General features: G+C 28.5%; 1 protein-coding gene across 1 annotated transcript; it reads right to left on the reverse strand.

The window, feature by feature from the left end:
• Positions 1 to 671: 671 nt before the first annotated feature.
• On the reverse strand, positions 672 to 19,949 carry LOC123291247. Its single transcript, XM_044871611.1, has 7 exons — positions 19,663 to 19,949; positions 17,563 to 17,744; positions 14,523 to 14,746; positions 12,479 to 12,770; positions 4,400 to 4,502; positions 3,258 to 3,604; positions 672 to 1,084 (listed from the first exon to the last, which is right to left on the reverse strand). The coding sequence occupies exons 1-7, from the start codon at positions 19,947 to 19,949 to the stop codon at positions 672 to 674; spliced, it is 1,848 nt and encodes a 615-aa protein (XP_044727546.1).
• Positions 19,950 to 21,811: the final 1,862 nt, after the last annotated feature.

The raw sequence follows: 21,811 nt of genomic DNA on the forward strand, positions 1-21,811 counted from the left end.
ATTTTGTCTATAGATATATAATAGGCTTCCCGACCATTAGTCATGAATCGCTTTCTTACTTATGATACTATTGCCATCAACTTGAAAAGGTAACTGATTACACAGAAAAATTCAAAGCTGTAGTTATTTTTCAAACAAAATTTTTTGAAATTTGTGTAATAAGGTCATGTTTATAGCAAATCAATCAGAAATAACTATTGTTTATAGAAATTCAAATTAATGTAATACGAGTAATTTTTTATACTATGTTGTAAATTTTTAACTGGGTAAAGAAGTTTTTGTATTTCGCCAGCGCAGTAATAATATGTGACATTTTACTGTTTCATATTGCCTGAACGATTAACTAAAAAATATTGTTCCTATCAAAATGTAGACACTCTTATTTTGTTCCTTTATTAATGATCGATAGATTTTCGTTGTGCATTATATTGTTGAAAATATTATGCTGTTACTTGTAGATCACCCAGATTTTATCACTTCGTCAGTTACTTCTTAGCTCATTGTGCAAATATATGTTAAAAAAGTTATTCTTTACTCGTTTTTTAAAAAGAGATCATTTTTAATACTGTTTTTTTTTCGTACAAATTTAAAACAATTATTTATGTTTTAAAATTAAATAAATAAATAAATAAATATTAATTAATAAATTTAAATAAAAAAATTAATGAATATTATTTCTTCTTCTTGGTTTCATTTTCCGTATAGTTAATGTTGTCATTTAATTTTTCTACAATTGGATAGTATGCTTTGTATGCTAACATATTTGCAGCATTCTGTGATGAGGGAGCTAATCCTACAGCATCTAAGCTTCTGGACCATCCACCTCCGCCTCCATATCCACCATGACCATGATCACTGGATGGTGCAGCCGCTGTTACTACAACATGCTCAGAACCACCTGAACTACCCACTAACTTTTTTAGCCCAATTATCGATGACATTAATAAGGCCATTTTTGCCACTAACAATGCTGTACCAGCTATAAATGCAATTTTCCCCATTGCCATTTGTGCCATCATACCAGCCATGGCTAAACCACCTGCTAACATCATACCACCATATTTGTCTTTCTTTTTACCACGACCTGTAACAAAAATTTTTTTATGTTATAAATATGTAAAGTGTTGCACGCTTTCAAGTCAGGAAAATCTACTTTTATCTAGCCTACGAGTGTTCCTAACAAAAACCTGCAAACTTACACCGCAAGGATATATACATTTGACAATCTGACCTCTTAAAGAATTTTTTTAAATATATTATTAACAGGAAACAAATTTCAATCAAAACATCATCATTAATTATTTCGGCAGCTGCCTGGATTAAATTTTTGTAAATGTCTCCGTAAAAAAGTCCACAAGAGTCTAGTCTCTAGTCGAATAGCGGGAAATTGATTCTAAAAGTTATGATCTTGATTTACGAATCCTTAGAATGAGCCTTATATCAATTTTATTTCTAAAAACAAAATTGACGTAATTGACAAAAGTAATTTGACAAGATATTTAAGAAAATTATATGATTATTCCGCTTCAGAATTTGTTAAAATGTCTAGTACCGTTATGTAAAAAATACTGAATCTAAAAAGAATATGCATTCGTTTAGAACTGTAATAGGTTGTTATTATTAAATATATTAAATAATATACGATTAAATTTATTATTTTAGTGCCAATATAGTTTTAAAGTGCAAATATTTATATTATTAAACAGGAGAGCAAAACATAATGAGGCTGATTCCTTATATTAGGTCAAAAAAAATAGATTTTGTAACGTCACAAAGATTCCGTGTAAAATAGCTAAGAACTGAAAGTTTATAGATATTCAAATTTAAATTTTCTTAATTTCATAGATAAAAAAATTGTATTGTAATACGTAGGTATCAACCTTTTTATCAGTATGAAAAAACAAATAGTAATTAAATAATCCTCAAGGAAGCATTTCAGTTTTTATCAGTTTCCAGAGTATCAGGAATTTCAAATTATCAGAAATTTACTTTCATTTCTATCAAGTTTTATTTTTAGCATTAGTTTTATAATAATCGTTCTTTTTGCTTTTCATTAGCTATCAAAATTAAGCCCACTAATTATGTTTCACCCTCTATATTAGTAAGAAATTGTTAGTAATTACATCGAAATGGAAAATTATTAATAAAATTTCCAATTTTGAATAATTGTTTTTGAATATTTGTACATTTTTAATAATGTCGTTTGTACTTTATCGACAACACTAGCAACCCTTTTTTGAAATCCACGTAATGTTTTTACTGTAAATCTAACTCCACCTGTAACAATTTATTCAAAAAGAAACACAAAAATGCTCAAAATAAAATATAAATACTTTTCATATTATTCGATAAATTTTTTGAAGTCTAATTGCAAAAAATACTGAAAGTTTATGGAAAATTAACGATAGTTGCTAATACATTCGATTGTGAATTTTAGTATAGTTTATAGATAAGAGATTTAACAGACAGATATAAGTTAGTTTTTGTTATTAGATGACAAGCCTTACTTTTTTTAAATAAGCTAGCTTCATGTTTGCTTTGTACATAAAGTCAAAAAACATATTCTTTAAAAAATACTAAATATCTCTTATTTTTGTTAAATAAGCTCTTGTATGACAAAGATAAAGGACCTTTGGTATTTTAGACAATATTACTTTTTTTTAATATTCATCCAAAACAAAACGAGTCGTAATTCAGACAAGAAGGTGTCGAATTTTTGTTATGTTATTAATATTATTTTTAAGTAATTAATTCTGTTATTAATAGTCGGTGACAGTTTCGATTATATGAATTCACTTTGTTATAAAAGCATACAGAAAATTGAAAGCCATTCTCTAAATTCCATTTTACCGTAGAGTCCTTACGAATATAAATTAATATAATATCAAATTGTTTCTTAATGAATCCCAGATTTTGAATTGTCAGACTATCAATTTGTAAACAAAGTTTTATTTGTGAGGTGAGTTGGTTTAACTCCCGTCACACTCCTTGCCTGACTGACAATTATGTGAACTTGGAACAGCTTTCAACGATTTTTCTTAACTCTTGATTACAACGATTACATACACCCGAAATTATACAGAACCATACGAAATATAAAATTATAAAATAACAAAAATACCTAAAATAAATGATTTTCTGTCTTATCTATGCTATCTGATTTATCCTTTCTACATCACTATGATACATAATATATTAAATAGTTACTAAAACAGTAATGGAATAATGATTTTAAAGTATGCGAATAATTCCTTTACCTTCAATCACTGGTGCAAAATTTATTTTTAAACTACGTGACTCTAAAAATTGCTCCAATTTATCAGTAATTAATTCATCTAATACAATATTCTTTTCCGTTTGATTTTTTATCGTATCTAATTGGTGTAATTTATTGTCATTTAATTTATCCTCTTCTTTTAAATGATAATTTTGATCCTTAACAATATCAAAATAACTTGATACAGATATTGTTTTGTCATTAACAATTGCATCATTTAACAATGTCACTGTATATTCTTTTAAGCATACAAAACTATCACCATTATGTAAACATTCAGAAATTTTTTTAAATACTGATTTTTTCTCATCGATATTACGTGATGGACTTGAATGAACACCGTAACAATAACATATTAAAAATAAATACAAAATAATTTTTATTTTCATTTTATAAAATTTTCCTAAACACACTATAAGAATTTTATTGGAACTGATTTGATTATGTTTTGAAGACTGATCTCTACATGAGATGTGTCCAAACTTATATACACTTCTGTGGATGGTATACTTTTACATATGTATGCGCTTTGGAGCATATCAGTTTGGCGGAAGATGTTTAGATATAAATAATATTATAAAAATAATCATAATAACAAAAAAAAATTATATGATTATTTTTTTTAAACAAAATTGTTTAATGAATTTGTAGGTTAAAACCTCTTTAATTCCGGTAAAGACATTTAAAATAATTATTTAAACTATTTTTTAATTGTTTTAACTGTTGTTTTCATGTATGAAATACATAGGTACATCGTTGTAGGTGTTATTAAGTTTATTAATAGTTTTGTACAGAATGGGATTAATTTTTGTAGAGTAAAATTTGGAAAACCACTAAATTTAATAAAACTACCACGAAATCGTATATACTTAAATAGATTACACAAAACATGATTTTTTATTAAAACCTTAAAACAGTTTTTTCGAAATTATAAAAAGTTTAATTCAAGTTTTTGGTTTCTGTCTGCATAAAACGTTGCAATCAAAATATAGTAATTATAACCGAGTTTTGAGAGTTTACGTAAGTACAGATATGACTCTGATAAATTTTAAAAGTTGTAATTTTTTTAATCAGACTACATAGTGAAACTCGAAACAAAATATAAATTGGATGATTGGAAACCTAAACTGGCCATATATAATATTATCATCGAATAATAACGTCGTTTTAACGTTGGATCCCTGATATTGATTGGGCCGAGTCCAATTTTCGACTCTCGTCAATCCTGAATTCAGGTAAAAGAAATTTTAATTTTGCTTTTGTAATCATAATGCTTTTACTTACCCTGAATTTTATATTATTGTATATATTATACGAGTTTACATTTGCTGTGATATGAGACAAATAATGTCCTTGTAAGTCAAGTACGTTTGTTCACACGGCCATCCTCTCATAAGTAAGAACAAATTTCGACGAGCGAACAAAATTGTACGCTCTTAATTAAGTCTTCTATTTGGACCAATACCTATATACTTTTTTATGGTAGAACACAGTCTACCTTAAAACGTTTTATCACTTTCGAAAAGAAGTGAACTAAAATTGTAAGCTAAGCGATCCCAGTGAAGAAAATTACACTATTACACTACAGTTAGTCGAAGGCCAAATCAGGCTGAAAGGCCAAATCTATTTGATCTCCCCTGTCTTGGCTATTCTCTAGTGATGTGATAACTGGGAGTATAGATACCGCATTATCTTTCTTTGTGTAAAGAACCTTAATATCTTAGAACATCTTTGTGTAAAGAACCTTAAAACCAAACCGACGACTTCCTTGATATAGCCTATTTGTGTTAACATGACCCTGGTATGTGAATCCTTGCCCCAGTCCTGATATAATGTTACTTATGTTTTCTTTATATTATGGTAGTAACGAGAATGATGTAAAGGCAGCAAGGACAAAAACTGTCTCAAATTTCTGCAGTGGTAAAACCCGTATGAAAAATCATGATAACATGAACGAAGTAAATTTCTTTTAATTACATTCAGGCTTTGTAAAAGGTCTGAGTCCTTATTCGCCCAATCAATATCCAGCGTTAGGTTCAATCAGACTTTATCTAATATTTGCCCGTTGAAGATATGTTACCATGATCTCCCTTTAAGGGTCAAAGACTAAGTTACTATACCACAAGCCATGTAACTATGGCATATTATTTGCCCGTTGAAGATATGTTACCATGATCTCCCTTTAAGGGTCAAAGAAGTTACTATACCACAATTTTTATTAAAAATTTTCGTGAACAATCATTTTGACCCTTAATGGTTTACCGTTTCAGAACACAACAAATCTCAAGAGCCATTCTGTATATTTGTAGTACAGAAACATGAATTTGTTGTAAGTTTAATATAAATTAAAAATTATTACATGGAACTTTGATCATAGAGGGCAAGTTTTGTTATAAAATACTCATCAAATTCAGATGATATCATTTTTTAAATTGGCAGTATATATAACATATATTTGATGTAATATTTCGCACCTAATACTTAAATATAATTTTATTTCGTGTGATGATTATGAGATAATTTTTGGTTACATTTATGGTATTTCTTATAACGTAACTGTGACAATCTTTTAGAATAAAAGAAATGTAAATTTTACATTTTACAATAGTCGAACTACAGAAACATCAATTTATTAAGTATCTAGCTAAAGCCAATAGTATCTGAGAATCGATTATAATTAAGGAAGAAAAAGAGACAAAGGAAGTGTACATCAAATTTAATTTGGCAAAGAAATACAAAGTTTTCCGGGATCAAAGCTTTAGTAGTGCATCCAATTCGAACCAATTGTTATCCCTATATATTTGATGTTTCCCTATAGGTGTTTGTTTGTTACGCTTTTAATTAATTAATTTAACTCAAAAACTACCAAATGGATTTGAATGAAACTGTAGAATAGTATAGCTCATACATCAGAATAACACATCAGCTATAATTTATAAAAATATATTTAAAAATTATAAAAATTAAAATATTCTGAAATTTTACATCTCCATTTATGATTTTCATTTTTAACCATAAATTAACGATATCTGTAATAATTTATAATAGTCAAACAATTTATAGCCTTCTTTTCTGATATACTCAATGAATTATGACTATTTCACACTTAAAAAATTGAAAAATGTAGGTATATTTTAGCTGAGTAAAACAACCCCTGCGAGTGTTATAGAAGGAGGTTAAGTGCCATCAAGAAAGCTATAGGCTATAAAGTGGTGGTCACTTTTAAGCCCATTGAAGTGGGTGGGTATTAAGCTAGTACTTTGTAATTGGGTACTTCTTGCGTTTAGGTGTCCCAAACCCTTTAATAAGTATGGATATTCAATGAGAATGAAATTTGGTACCTATAAAGTGGTGACTTATGGCGTGGAAGAAGTATGAATTTTTGAAAGTTTTTTTTTTTTGTCTTTCAATGTACGACTACGTTCTTTCTTCCTAACTGCGTAGAGTCCTTTTCTTATGAAGTTTTCCATCATAAATGTTGATCTTTGTATAAGCATATAATAAAATTCTTGCACATGCAAGAAAAACTTCATTCATTCATATTTGATGATATACTTAACCTACAATTTCATTTATTTTCTAACATTAATATTTCACTTTAATTATTCGATAACGGCAAACAGTTTCCATATGTATGAATTTAATCTTTATAGTAAGAAAATAAATTAAAAATTGTAGGTCCATGCAACATTTATTAGAAATTCGTTCTACTAAATTTATTAAAAATTATATATTTTTTTAAATTTTATACATGTAGAAAAACTGCCCAAAATATTAATAATATACATAATCTCATATGTATATCATTATTTATTTTTTTTTTAAATTAAATAAATAATAGTAAAATTTAAAAATTATAATTTAACATTAATAAAATTGTAATAATACATACAAAAATAAAAATAAAATAATGTGAACAATATCTATTTCAATAAATATAATTTCCTTTAATAAAAGAACTATAATATATATATATATTTTTTTTATAAATTAAAATTTAACAATCCATGTCATTTGTGAAAATAATTATATATATTTAAAAAAATTTAATATTGAAAACAAATTTTTTTTCTGTATGTTTGGATTGGAGTCAGTCCGAATATAGGTGAATAGGTTTGACAAAGAAAAAGTATGTGAAAATTGTCGCTTTTGTTAAAGTGCAATTTCTTTCTATCACGTAAGATGTTCATGAAAATCTCATTAAAAATTTTAAAACTCAGAAATTAAATTAATTTATGGATAGATGGTACCATCTCTTTAATTGTAAGTTTATCTTTTTCTTTTCTTTTCTTCTTAATGCATCTCCGAGCTCGTATTCGCTTCTTATCATCTTTTTCAAAAATTGGTTATCACAAATTTATCAGGTCTCGTAAATTTGTTATGATGTGATTATCTGACAATTTCTAAAATACTACGATGTGTCTTTTTTTATGTAATTTTTATTTTGGATGTTTTTAAAATATATTAAAAATAGAGAAAAGGCAAAAAAACAGTAACTTAGAGCTACTTTCGGTCACTGCGCGGGAGCAGCATGCTACAGCTCTCCTCAGCTGGGTACCAATGAAGCTGATACGGATAATGACAGTGAGATCACCACTGTCCTCTCTTTTTCTCCTGCACCAAAAATTCATGAAGAAGACAAGCCCATAGACTCGGACCCGGACCTATAGGGTCCGACAGTCCCCAGCGGTCACAGATTTTCTTTACATGATGTGTTACCTCTATGAGACATTTAATTATTTAACCCTATTTATTTATAATTATCTCCTAAATTATGTTTTTTTGTAAATTTTTTCTACCAACAATTTATAGCCAGAAAAATATTTACGTTTAAGAAAGTTTTGATCCCTCGCGGCCTATCCATTGCGGGTCAGAAAGCAGGTTTTTAGGAAGTGTTACAGTTGAGAGGTCTAAGAAAGTTTTACCTGTATGAAAACGGAGTACAAAACGATTTGTGTTCTTGCACGGCGAGTCAAACAAACCATATACTGAAATGATAAAATTAACCCTTTATGAGAAAAATTTTGAAGGCAAGCAAAACACGATTAAAGCTACACTATAATATTAACATTGACAAAAATAGGGCTACAGTATTGAAACTATGGTGAGAAATTTAGATTAGCTCTCTTTATATTATTCAAAGTATTAAAAAACAACTTAATCAAGTGTTTTGCTATAAAATATTCAGAAATTAATATTTTATCAAATATAAATGAAATCACACTTTTCGTTTACTCAAATTTAAGTTTAAACTAAGGAAAGTTCTTGTAGATTGAAAAAAGAAATTATAAATGGTTTACGAAGCCATTAAAAATGAACAATTTCTGGCAAGGTATTTTTCGACTTGTATGAGTAAAATTATAAGAAATTTTTAAAAACTTCGATACAAAACGCAAATTTTTTATGAATTTTTTTTTTCAACCTACAAGTACTTACCCTAGCTAGCTGGCTATAACTTATATTTGAGTAATTATTCTTATTATTTTTTTAATGAAAAAAATAATAACAAAGTTAATTACGCTATCAATTAAATGACCTTTTTATCATTGTAATAAATGTTTTTAAAAACAACTAGAACGTCTAATTTTTTATACTATGCAATGAATTTTTTTTTGTAATTATTATTTTTAATTATATTTAATTGTAATCCAAAAAGTTAAGCTTATATATACGATGTACGTTATATATTTTTATGGTGTCATGGTCCATATATTACTATGCGTTGTTGCGTGGAAAATAATAATTTTCGTTTTCTATAGTAGTTTAAATTAAAACAATCATCATGGGAATTCACCTGCCATAGAATGTAAGGAAGGTAATCTTGTAATTAATAATCGCTTTGTTAAAAAATATTTTGATGACTTTTCATTCTATTGGTATAAATGTCATTAAAAACGGTAAAAGTGCGCGTGTTTTAGATCAGATATTATTCTCTTATTATTGGATGAGGAAGAAGAAAACGTCGCAAGGTATCAAAATTGAGCCATTAAGGCAAAAGTGAACTGGCTTTTTATTATTCGAATATGTTACTTTTGTCCTGCAAAATGTAACTGTAGAAACATACAACAATTATACAATTTCATAAAAACTGTTAGAGACTATCCTTATAATACACCAATTAAATTTTTGTCTTTTTTAAACCTCCTCTCCTCCCATTTTGTCACATTGAGTCACGCTTAGCACGCCTCTTATAAACAAGTGAACCCTTAAACCGCATTTGAAACATATCTAAGAACACTCTCGATTAAATTGCCTTTTTCCTCAAAACCTTTTCCAAACTGAGACGATTTGGAAGATCATTGCCAATTTTTTCCGATACGGAACCCTAAATTCGCACTTGAAACTAAACACTCTTCATTAAATAACCTTTCAAACAAAACCAAAAAATTAAAATCGGTTCATCCGTTTAGGCGCTACGATGGCACAGGCAGACACACAGATAGACACACACACATAGCTTTCAAACTTATAACATCCCTTTCTTTTAGTTCGAGGGTTAATAAAACGTCACTATTTATAAACAACCTCCACTTCCCTATAAATACGCTACAATTTACTAAACAACAACAAGCTAAGGCAAAAATTTAAATTAAATTGGCTACGAACCGTAAACGTCATGATTTCTTGAAGACCCTTACGTTAAGAAAAATTACCTCTCTCTGTTTATTTAACGTATTTTTTTAATAACCCTTTACGTATTTTCTTAAGCTTACATATCAACACTACACCTCCCAATCTTCCCGGTCAAACGTTACAGTACCATTTCGTTAAGTCTAGAGTAATTTTCTCAGAGATATAGCCCGATATCTGAAGAAATGAAAATACTTACCAGAAAAATAGGACAAACCGCAAAAGCCACTTCCTGTACAATGTGTCCAATTAAGTCTGCAAAATATGGACAATTTTTTTATTATTTGTTTAGTGAAAAATGCCAGTATTGATAAAAAGTTCTACATGGTCTAGAACCCAACATGAAATAATCAGATAATATATTTTTTGCATTCGTATACGAGGTTTGACGGAAAATTTTAATTTTGTCTAAGAGATATTTCTTTCAAAGATATATGCCGATATCTGAATAAATAAAAATATTTACCAGAAAAAATGGACAAAACTCAAAAGTCACTTCTTATACAGTGTGACTAATTAAGGGGGCATCATATAATTTTTATAATTATTTGTCTTATAAAAAAGACTTAGTCTTGATAGAAAGTTCTACTTGGTCTCGCAACATGAAATAATCAGATATCATATTCGCATTCGTGTACGAGATTTATCAAAAAATTTAAATTTCTCCCAAGAGTAATACATTTATTTTCATTATATCTTTATTTTTTACACTATCGATCTACAATATTAACAATATTTATTGAGAAAAGTTTATTCTTATTGAAAATTATGGTTAGATATCCAACCATGGTAACCAGATATCTACCATGGAAAAACAAATAAATAGTTTACTAACTATTCTTTATTAGAATTGATAATTTATGCCTACAGACCGATATTTAAGCAAAAATTCTGTAGATCAAATGTAGACGTTTAGTTTTGATAAATCGGTACTACACAAAATTTGTCAGAACAATTTGTCTTATATTAAATGTCGATCTGTAAACATAAATTTTCTATGTTTATATAGTGAAGAGTTAGTAAAAATAAAAAAATCTCTTGTTACATAGTAGATGGATAATATTGAATATCTGACCGTAGTTTTCAATAAGAATCAACTTTTTTCGACAATACTTACGAAATAATGTAAGACAGTATTGTAAGAAATAAAGATACTTTATTTACTCCTGAACAAAATATAAATTTTTGGTCAAAACCTCAAATAGGATACTAAAAATTGATATCATATAATTTCATTTTCCGTTTTAGAACATGCAGAACTTTTTATCAAGAAGACATAACTTTTTTTATAAAACAAGTCGAGGTAGGATCTGGTGCGATACACGAATAACTTCCTAGCATATTAAATAGTTCCTAGCATAATAGAAAAAAACTCTCCAGACTCGAACCGAATGTTATGAAATTTCTTTTGGATCATATTGCCTTTAAAACGCTTCCATCAACACCTCAACGAAATCGATATCATTTTTTGTTCGGCGATATCGATCAGGAAAGAATTAAAAAAAAAAAAAACTCCCTGAAATGGAAACGACTGGAAACGAATGTTGTGAAGTTTGTTTTGGACTATATTGCCGTTAATACGCTTCGATCGTCACCTCAACGAAATCGATATCATTTTTTGTTCGGCGATATCGATCAGATAAGAATTAAAAAAAAAAAAAACTTTCCGGACTCGAAACAACTCGAAGGAACGTTAAGAAATTCCTTTCGGATCTTATTGCCAATGTGGGTTATTCTTATTTAATTTCTGAAGTATTATTCAAATCTATGCAGTAGTTTTATTCAATTCTAAAAGTTGAAAAAAATATTATAGGAAAAGGAGAAAAGGGATTGTTATAAAGTTTCATTCACATCCATTCAGTAGCAGGCAAACAAACGAACTCGCTTTTGAATTTATAATACATGGAGCAGGGACTTTTTTCAGAGCTGTTGAGAAAAATGAATCTTCATTGAGCAAAATAGAATGTACTTGGTAAAAGTAATACCAATAAACAAATTACTGTTAAAATAACTTTAAAGAGGCTTATTTCTATAACATAAAATGTTAGTATTATGTAAAAAAATTTATTTAAATATTAATAAACATTACTGTACAAATGCAAAATAAAAAAAATATATATATATTATACAATAATCCTTGAAACGAATATAATCCTTGAAATTTTTACAACGTGTTTCTATAAATAAATATAAAATACTTAAAATACTATCTGTGAGAATACGGCTGTGATTTTTTAAGTATGGAAAAACAACGTAAAGGGATTTATGAAGTACTATCAATTGTTTATCAAAAATATTTCTGTTCAGTCCTTGTTTTCTCTACATCAAAACAAGTTATTCTTGTTAAAAGTTTTGGTATTTTTTCAAAAAACGTATAAGGGACAAAACCCTCCACTGTTATTATTATTATTATTATTAATTTTCTTATAAAATTAACACCAAAACATTTTTTTTGACTTCTGTTTGTTTGAAGGACTCTGTGTGTATTTTAAGGGGATTTATTTTCTGTATCATTCCACGCAAAATTCCTGCCTGTTTTATTTTTCCTTTTTTCATTATTGCTAATGCTACCTCCACCTCGTGTCGTATATATATCCTGTAGACGTCCGCCAAGCGTCAATTCATCAGTATCATCACTGCCATCATTTCCGTTCACTTGGCCTCGATATATTGTTTCAGTGTATGCCGGAGAGGGTGACAGCGGTGAATGGTGATTTGGATCCGGCTGTGAGCTCTTCATCAAATTAATATTATCTCCTTTATAATGATGATGAAAATGTCCACTACCACCGACATTTAAAGGATGAGCACTAAATCGATCTGAGTAATGAACACCATTATGCCCCCCGAAACCAAAAGGTGGCTAAAAATAAAAATTGAATTTTTAAACCGATGTGAATTTCAATTTTTTTTTTTCAATAAACAATCTTTGATACCACTGGAACATGGTTATTTCAAGAGCAAATTGTTTTAGACCCCTGACGAAAAAAAGTTGTAGGATTGATATGATTGTGCGTTTGTGTTTCTCTAGCATAATTATTTAAGACTCCTAAATGAATTGCTGATTTCAATGTCATTTTTCATTTGAAAGGTCCTGCCGAAATAGTGCAAGTAGCATTTCTGTTTTTGATGAAAATTTGATCGGCTGATTTCAAATTAAAATTATTTCAACCAGGATATTATAAAGCCGCCCAGTTTCGTTCTGGGATGCCTAAGCTATGTATGTGCAATTGATCTAAAAGGGCACATCACTGCATGGACAAACTTGTACTCAGTTATCGGGATTTGAACAGGCTTGCAGCTATGTGTATTAAACAAATACGAAAATCGATATGCTAGAATACATTACGCTGCTTTTCTGCACTGACATATTAAGTGAGGAGTATTTAACGATAGGTAGAATATGGACTAGGTGTGTCAGGGTTTATCCTGGAGAAGATATTTTTAATAATTACCAGTATATTGCACTTCCATGGAAATTAATTTGTAAGAGACCGTTTTATTGTAAATTTTATCTATTTTCATAAAAATTTGGTGTGATAACTCTTATCGTGAGTCGTAGAAAGGTCTGTCACGGTCTCTAATTTTCTTTTAAAATTTGTTCTCTTTGATTTTTTATTTTGGAAATACCTCAATACTTTACCAAAATATCTGTAACACCATTAAAAAAAAAAAATCGTGGTAAAAAATATTTTGGCCAGGATAAACTCTGGATCGCCTAATCTATATTGTACCTATCGTAAAATAATATTGATTCATATGCGAAATTTCGAAATGCGTGTAAGTGCAGTTTTTCTGTCACCGGTGCCAAATCTATATAGATATGCCGATATCTATAGAATGTGTTTAGCTAAGCTGTTAAACTAATTTCGCTTACTAAATTCAAATATAGTAAATTGTACCTACTCCTGTTTCCAGCACTATTTTAGTAAGAGCTTAAAGTGGCACATTTATCTTTATAATTTATTTCTTATTTAAAAATATTGAAAGTATGGTTTATCTCTTTTAAGATTGAAAGCTATTTTTTATTAGAGCTATTTTCTCCCTTCTTTGTATCCTCTTTTTCATTCGTAGATAGTATTCAAAGAATTTTTAGAAACAGTCATTCAATTAATTATTACATATTTTTCTCGATTCAATAGACCCCCAAAATTTACTTCATCTTTACCCGATTATTAAGGAGTGCTAATGTACTATTATATATATATATGTATATATAGGATACAGGAATAATAAATTGGTTTTAAAAATTTTAATATAGTATAATAAGAGGGTTTTTTTCGTACAGGGACTCGTTAACACAAAGTCTAAAAGCAAATAAATAATTCAAAAAAATAAAAAACCCGACTGCGTTAAAAAAATCTGTAAAGAAGGACACAAGTCTAGTAGTTTACATAGTTTACATGGCGACTTTAACAGTTCAGAACTACCTTTTACAAAATTTTTAATTTATTTAGTTATCTAGGTATACTATTAGAATTCCAAAGCATCTTTTCCTACATACTTAATGAATTTTTAAGGAATGATTATCATTTAATAAAGTTGTTAGTTGTTGAATTTTTAAGGAATGATTATCAAAATAAGTTGAAAAATAGCAAACTTTTCGTTATCTTACTTGCTGTCCATATCCTCCAAACCCTGCCGGGCCTCCTCCACCAGCTCCAAACAATAAACTGCCAAGTCCTAAAGCACTTGATATTACCAATGCCAATTTACTGATTATGACAGCTTTTTTAGCTAATAAAGCAAGTATTCCAAATAAAATTGGCACTAAAGTTGCTGTATTAAATTTAAAACCCAATAAAAACGGCACCAATAGTTGTCGAGTCAAAAGTCTAGCTGAAACACAAAACACAAAGATATTTATTAAATAAAAAGTCATTCATGTTAAAGCATGCAAAATCTCTCACAGCGCCTACGACATATTAACTTAAAATTAAATATTCCTATACAAATTTCCCTTAAAATCTCCAAGCGGATGTCGTGCAAAAAAAATTCATTGTTCCTGTTTTTAACGCCCGAACCAAAAAAAGAGGTGCTATAAGTTTGACCACTATTTCTTTTTATTTTTTTCGTTTGAAAGATAATTTAATGGGGAATGTTCTTAGCTGTGCTTCAATTCCGAAATATCAGAAATATTGCGATATCTCGGCCTCCAATCATTAAATTAACCTGATTTTTATACTTTTTGCATCAAAATTACCCTAGCAACTCAGTTTCATCAAATTCCAAAACAAAATTTTATTTCGCATTTTTCTCGATTTTTTCAAAGGGGTACGTACCCCTTAAAAAAATGCAAAAAATCGAAACATTTTTTTAATCTCCAATCTCGATAAAACTCAGTATATAAGGTAATTTTGACCCAAAAAGTACAAAAATCGGGTGCATTTGTTGACTGGTCGATTAGTTTTTGAGATACGTACTAAAATCGATCCAAATAATGCGATATCTCAGAAACTCGGCCTCCAATCATTAAATTAACCTGATTTTTATACTTTTTGCATCAGAATTACTTCCTCCATCAAGTTTCATCGAATTCCAAAACATAATTTTTTTTGCGTTTTTCTCGATTTTTACAAAATTAAAAAATTAAAAAATTAAAAAAATTGCAAAAAATCGAAATATTTTTAAATCTCCAATCTCGATAACTCAGTATATAAAGTAATTTTTACGTAAAAAGTATAAAAATCGGATGCATTTGTTGACTGGTCGATTAGTTTAAGATACGGACTAAAATCGATCCAAATATTGCGATATCTCAGAAACTCGGCATCCAATCATTAAATTAGCCTTATTATACCATGCATTTATGTAATATAAGGTATACTAAGTTTAGTCCCAAGTTTGTAACGCTTAAAAATATTGATGCTACCAACAAAATTTTTGTATAGGTATACATAAAATCACCTAATTAGTCTATTTCCGGTTGTCCGTCCGTCCGTCCGTCTGTGGGCTCAATAACTCAAAAACGAAAAAACATATCAAGCTGAAATTTTTACAGCGTACTCAGGACGTAAAAAGTGAGGTCGAGTTCGTAAATGAGCAACATAGGTCAATTGGGTCTTGACCTATGGGTAAGTAGGACCCATCATGTAAACCGTTAGAGATAGAACAAAAGTTTAAGTGTCAAAAATGTTCCTTATAAAAAAATTTCAAACAACTTTTGTTTGAAACATTTTTTTGTAAACATCACTGTTTACCCGTGAGGGCGCAAATTAGGCGTAAATTGTAAAGTATGTATTATATAAATTGTATATGTATGTGCAATGTGATAGAGTAATCATCACTATTTATGCATGATATTTCAACAATTAACTCAGTCAATTGTTTGTTTTCACTTGTTTTTATACTTTTTGCATCAAAATAACCCCATCCACCAAGTTTCATCAAATTCAAAAAGCAAATTCAAACAAAATTTTATTTTGCGTTTTTCTCGATTTTTGTAACCCCTAAAAAAAATTGCAAAACCCCGCTTGTTGGTTTGAGTCTTGAGAAAGTATGCCTAGAGTCAACTGCGCTTTTTTAAATTCAAATAAAAATGAATTAAATGATTCAGCCATACTTAAATGATTCTTTATGATTTCTTCACGTGTTCATTCTTTATTAATAAATTACCTTGATCTTGACGAAGAGCCATCTTTGTGTATAGTAATAAACTTGTTGTTCTTAACTTATTAAGTCATTGACAGTGTCTTAAATATGCTAAGTTCATGGTTTTCAAACAGAGAGCAGTATGATAGTTTTAATACACGGTTACCTGCTGCTTCGGATGCGATCATAACTTTATTATTTATTTGACACTATTCATCAGATTTGGGATTCTGAGTTTGTTTGCAACCGTTTATAATAGCTTATGACAGCTTTCACTTTTACTTACACCATTTTCATACATAAAAAAACTTTTAAAAAAAATTCTGCAAATGATACCTTTTTGGAGTCGATGTCAGTCAGTTTGAACAGAACAGAACAGTTTGCTCCATTAGCTTGGCTTACACCGACTCCAAAAATAACAACAATTTAAAGTACATTATATTATCGTTATTTTTTTTACTTTTTAGTGCATATTAATTTGTTTTGAAAAAGTTTTTCTTTTAAAGTCGGTTTTATTTTTGATAAAATTTTTTTATTTTGTGATCTTTAGTGAATCGGAACCACACTAAATAATTTCTCACTAAAAAAAGAATAATCAAAACCGGTTGGCGTGATATTGAGTTATTCTTCGTGCGTACTTAATGCCATTTTAAGACTTTTATGGTTTCTTCCGAAAATTTTGAGGTAACACATAAAAAAAAATACAGTAGAATTGATAACTTTCTCCTTTTTTGTTTGAAGTCGGTTAAAAATGCATAACATTGTACTGTTTAATATCCGTTACAAATCATTCTGTATATAAAACACCTATAATTTATCAGTATTACAACTATAATATTGTCACACAAGTCTATTACGTGTGGAAAAAATAAGATAAAATATATGTTATATGAGAATAGAAACACAATCTCTACACGTAAATGCTATTTTATAGCATAATTTTTCATTACTAAAACCAGAAATTTTATTTTTAAGATTTTTGGTCATTCTTCATCATAAAATAAAGCTTACTGCTATTATTTAACTTCCAAAGTCATATAAAAAATTACTGTGTATATATTTACCTGTCGAACTAGTTTCTTTTACGCTACCCATAGTTTCTCGTATAGGATCCAAAACAAATTCTAGGACACCGCTTGCACCATAACTCGGACCCAAACGTAGTCCAAGTCCAGGATATATAGTACTCATATCCCAATGCATAGATCGTTGTGACAATGCTGTTCCAACGGCATCAAAAATTCCCCTGTGAAAAATAGCAGCCTTTAACTTTTTTCTTTCATTTATGTACATTTGTAATCATTTCTTGAAAAAAAAAAGTAAATTAAGATTCAATAGTCTTTTGTCTTTAGTATTAACAGTTTTCATTCTTAAAAAATCAAATTTTATATTATTTTTAAACAAATCTAAAAGTGTTTAATCGATAAATATTAGTTCTTAGTGGTTGATAACCATTTGTTTCTGATGAAATATAAAACCAATTTTTGTATCAATCAATTTAAGTAACATTTTCTATTACAAGATAGAAACATTTTTTTTTTTTTTAATAAATTATATTCATAAGAAAACCTTGTTTGTCTTCTTTATTTGACTTATATTTCATTCAAATGCTATTCTTCGTTCTCGAGATATGAGAGCAATCATCTAATTTGTATAAAACCGGTAAGATAACAGTCGTAAACATTTAAAAATACACAGCTCTTTTCCAGTTTTTTTCGATTTTTATGGAAAATCGAAGTTATATAATAAGTTTTAATACAGACCTTTTATGCAGAGAATTTAACGCTTATTAAAATAATAAAATATCTTTTATTGAAACTTTTATTGAGATTTTTGAAGATATTTGAAGATATCAAAGTTTATCTGGACAGAAAAGCCTCAAAATTTGCATATTCCACCTCCAATCCGGATGTAAAGTTTTTTTTTTTTTTTTTTTTTTAAATTTGGATTTATTTATCGATTATTAAGTATAACAAGTTTTGACAAAGTAAGTAAGTTTTGACAAAGTTTACCTTGTTTGAATTTTTTGAGATGAAACCCCAAGCTCATTTTACTAAATCTTATTTATAAACAATTTTTTTTTGCAAAAATAATGTGTATTGCAGATGTTGACATTGGGAAGTTATAAATATTGTTATGTAAACCATAAGATGAGAAAAAAGTAAGAAGTGCTTGGTTTTTGAATCAATTTATGAAAAATGATTTCGTTTTCGCCATATTCCCCAGTTATTCTGTTGACATGGCATGAGAACTATGAAGCATATGTGTAGCTTTTAAATAAGGTACCAATCGTGGAAGTTTAGATTTCATACTTACCAAAGTGTACAAACCTTACCCTTTCATTATATCATGGTTAAAACTATTTCATAATTTATGCAATAGCTAGAGAAACATATTCTATATGGACTATTTTGTTTTTATGAATTAGTTATATTTTTAATTTTTTTCTTTTCATTTTTCTGTAACTTATACGAAATAAAGTAATCTAACACAGCTAATATCGAGGAATGGAGTGGCAATCATATGTCAGAGATAGGAACATAACATATAGTGCATTCATAGGAGAAACTTATTCAACTTAAAAATAAAAATATTAAAATGAAATAGAAAAATATTACGAATTTCAATCACCATATGTCTGAAAGTTGCTAAAGTAATCAATTCTAGGTTGACATTATAAAGCATGTAAAAAATTGATATAAATTTAGACTTTGATTTCCTTTATATCTCAGATTCCCCACGTAATTCATTCACTTTTTGGTATAAATTTCATTTAACCCCACAACGAAGTACTTTAATCGCAATTTCTTTCAGAAATTTATTTCGCAAGTGGCCCAATGTTACCTAGAATGACTGACTGATCCTATTCTAATGTATTTATATTAAACATATACGGTGTATACTCCGTTATATTTATTCTGTCAATAAGCTTTTGACGAATCATTTATAAGATTTGTATTTTTAACTCCTGACACTAAAAAATCGATACAACCTATTTGGACCATGACAATGTTATTCTTCACTCAGTTTATTGAAAATCATCGAAGTAAACTTTTACCTATAAAAAAGGTAATTCAACAACAAACTAAACTATGAAAATCAAAACACAAGGAAAGTGAAAATAAAACTTTGAACCTTTCATTTGTATTAATTAACGAACTTACCTAAAATCAGATGGATCGCGTTCCAATATTGGAATCCCTCTAGTATGTTGTTGTTCATTATTATTAATATCATTAATTAATGTAAAGCCATCTACTAATGTATAACTTTGTTCACTTTGTAAACTTTGTAATTTATTTAATGCTGTTAGACCAGCACATGCCATTACAGATTGAGCTTGACCAGTACGTAAACATTCGGTAAATGTTGATTCATCTTGTTCGAAACTTCGTTGTATAGATAACACAATTTTTATTACACATAATAATATTAGACAAATATTATACATGATTGTTATTAAGGAACACTTCCAATTATTTTACACTGTTTATTATTCTGTCATTTGTATGATGATAAACTAAACCTTCTTTCAAGTGTGCAAATTGTTATATAGAAAATTTTTTTTTGCATTTCTATGTTCCAGAAGTTATTATATTTTATTAGCGTATCTCTATTGTTATTAATTTTGTTGTTGTAGGAGGATTAAGGTGAATGATTTTTGCAAAAAAAGTGAAAGGTTTTTGACAGCATCCTCACATTGTTATAATTTAAATGTGTGATTTTTATATGTACATTTTTTTTTTTTGAATTAATGTACTATCAAAACTCAATTGTTTTGTTCTAATTGTGAGAATTTTAGTTTACAGTGTCAGTACATTTATAAAGATTTAAATAAAAAAATTAATCGAAATTGTCTTTAATCAAGCTCTTATTCAATTCATCCAATTATGTAAAAAACATAGTTTCAAAAAACAAAGAAGAGACACTTTATAAACATGTGGACTAAGAATATTTGTACTTCTTAATCAGATACAAATGCGACAGAATTATGAGTGTACAATTCGGTAGCCTTTTGATATGATCAATCGAAATTTGATCTCAAAATTGCTCCAGCACGCCACGCTTTCCAGCTCGGCGCTAAAAGCTCGCTTTTGCCCTCGCACTAAAAATAAAGACCTATAAAATTGTGATCACAAGGAGGTAATGAGCAAAGGAAGTGAAGGCTATAACGCGGATGCCTTTGTATTTACCTGTTGAAATTGCCCAGAAAACGAGAGTAGAAAACAACTAGTTTTATCAAATAAATTTTGGAAATAGATAATCAACGTTTAGATATAGAGTAATACACTGAAATTATCTGCATATTGACAGTAAGTGCTTAGATTAAATCTGAAACAGAAGACAAAATTGATTTTATAATTTCGCCACTGGTTTACTGTATGGTTTTGGTCTAATAAGTTAGAAAAAATTATATATATGTTCGATTAAAATAAAAAAGACTTTCACTCATTTAAAGTAAGTAAATGGCTACTCTAAATTTATAAATAATTTCGTGTGAATTCTAAATAAAAAAACGTTAATTGTATTTAAAGTTTATAACAAACAATTTGATTAAGATAATAAAATAATCATTTTTCTTATTTAATTTATCATAATTAATGCAAGCTGACATTTTTTTAATCAAAATAATTTTATTAATTTTTTATACATTTATTTTTGAGTAGGGTGATCATTTTTCACTAACATAATAATTAATCAATCAAACGAACATACCTGTAACGAAGTTTGATTGGAATCATTAGAGAGCTCTTTTTTCGAGATGATTACAATGTAGTACCGCTGGTGACAAGTAGCTGTACTACATTGTAATTTCGAAGAAAAAGTGCTCAAGATATGATTATAAATTAAATTTATTGAAAAATTACAGTAAGAATGGGAATATTTTCACTTAATTTAAAACAAATGTGTTTGACATTTCCTTCAGAGGGTCATATATTTTATCGCAAATTAATCATTATTCATATACAGGGGCGAATTGAGAACTGAAACAAGTGACAACAAACAACTGACTGAGTTAATTGTTGAAATACCATGTATCGACAGTGTTGATGACGCAATCGTTTGTTTTTTGAAGTCACGTAAATAAAGAAAGATACCCACTCTTAAATAGCCACACACACATAACTGATATTCCCGTATTAATACACACTATAAAATTTGCACCTAATTAGCGCCCTCGTGGGTAAACAGTGATGTTTACAAAAAAATGTTTCAAGCAAAAGTTGTTTATGTTTTATAAGGACAGACGGACAGACGAACAGGTGTGCAGACAACCGGAAATGGACTAATTAGGTGATTCTATGAAAACAT

The sequence above is a fragment of the Chrysoperla carnea genome, chromosome 1 (genome assembly GCF_905475395.1).
Source record: "Chrysoperla carnea chromosome 1, inChrCarn1.1, whole genome shotgun sequence".
Classification (NCBI taxonomy): domain Eukaryota; kingdom Metazoa; phylum Arthropoda; class Insecta; order Neuroptera; family Chrysopidae; genus Chrysoperla; species Chrysoperla carnea.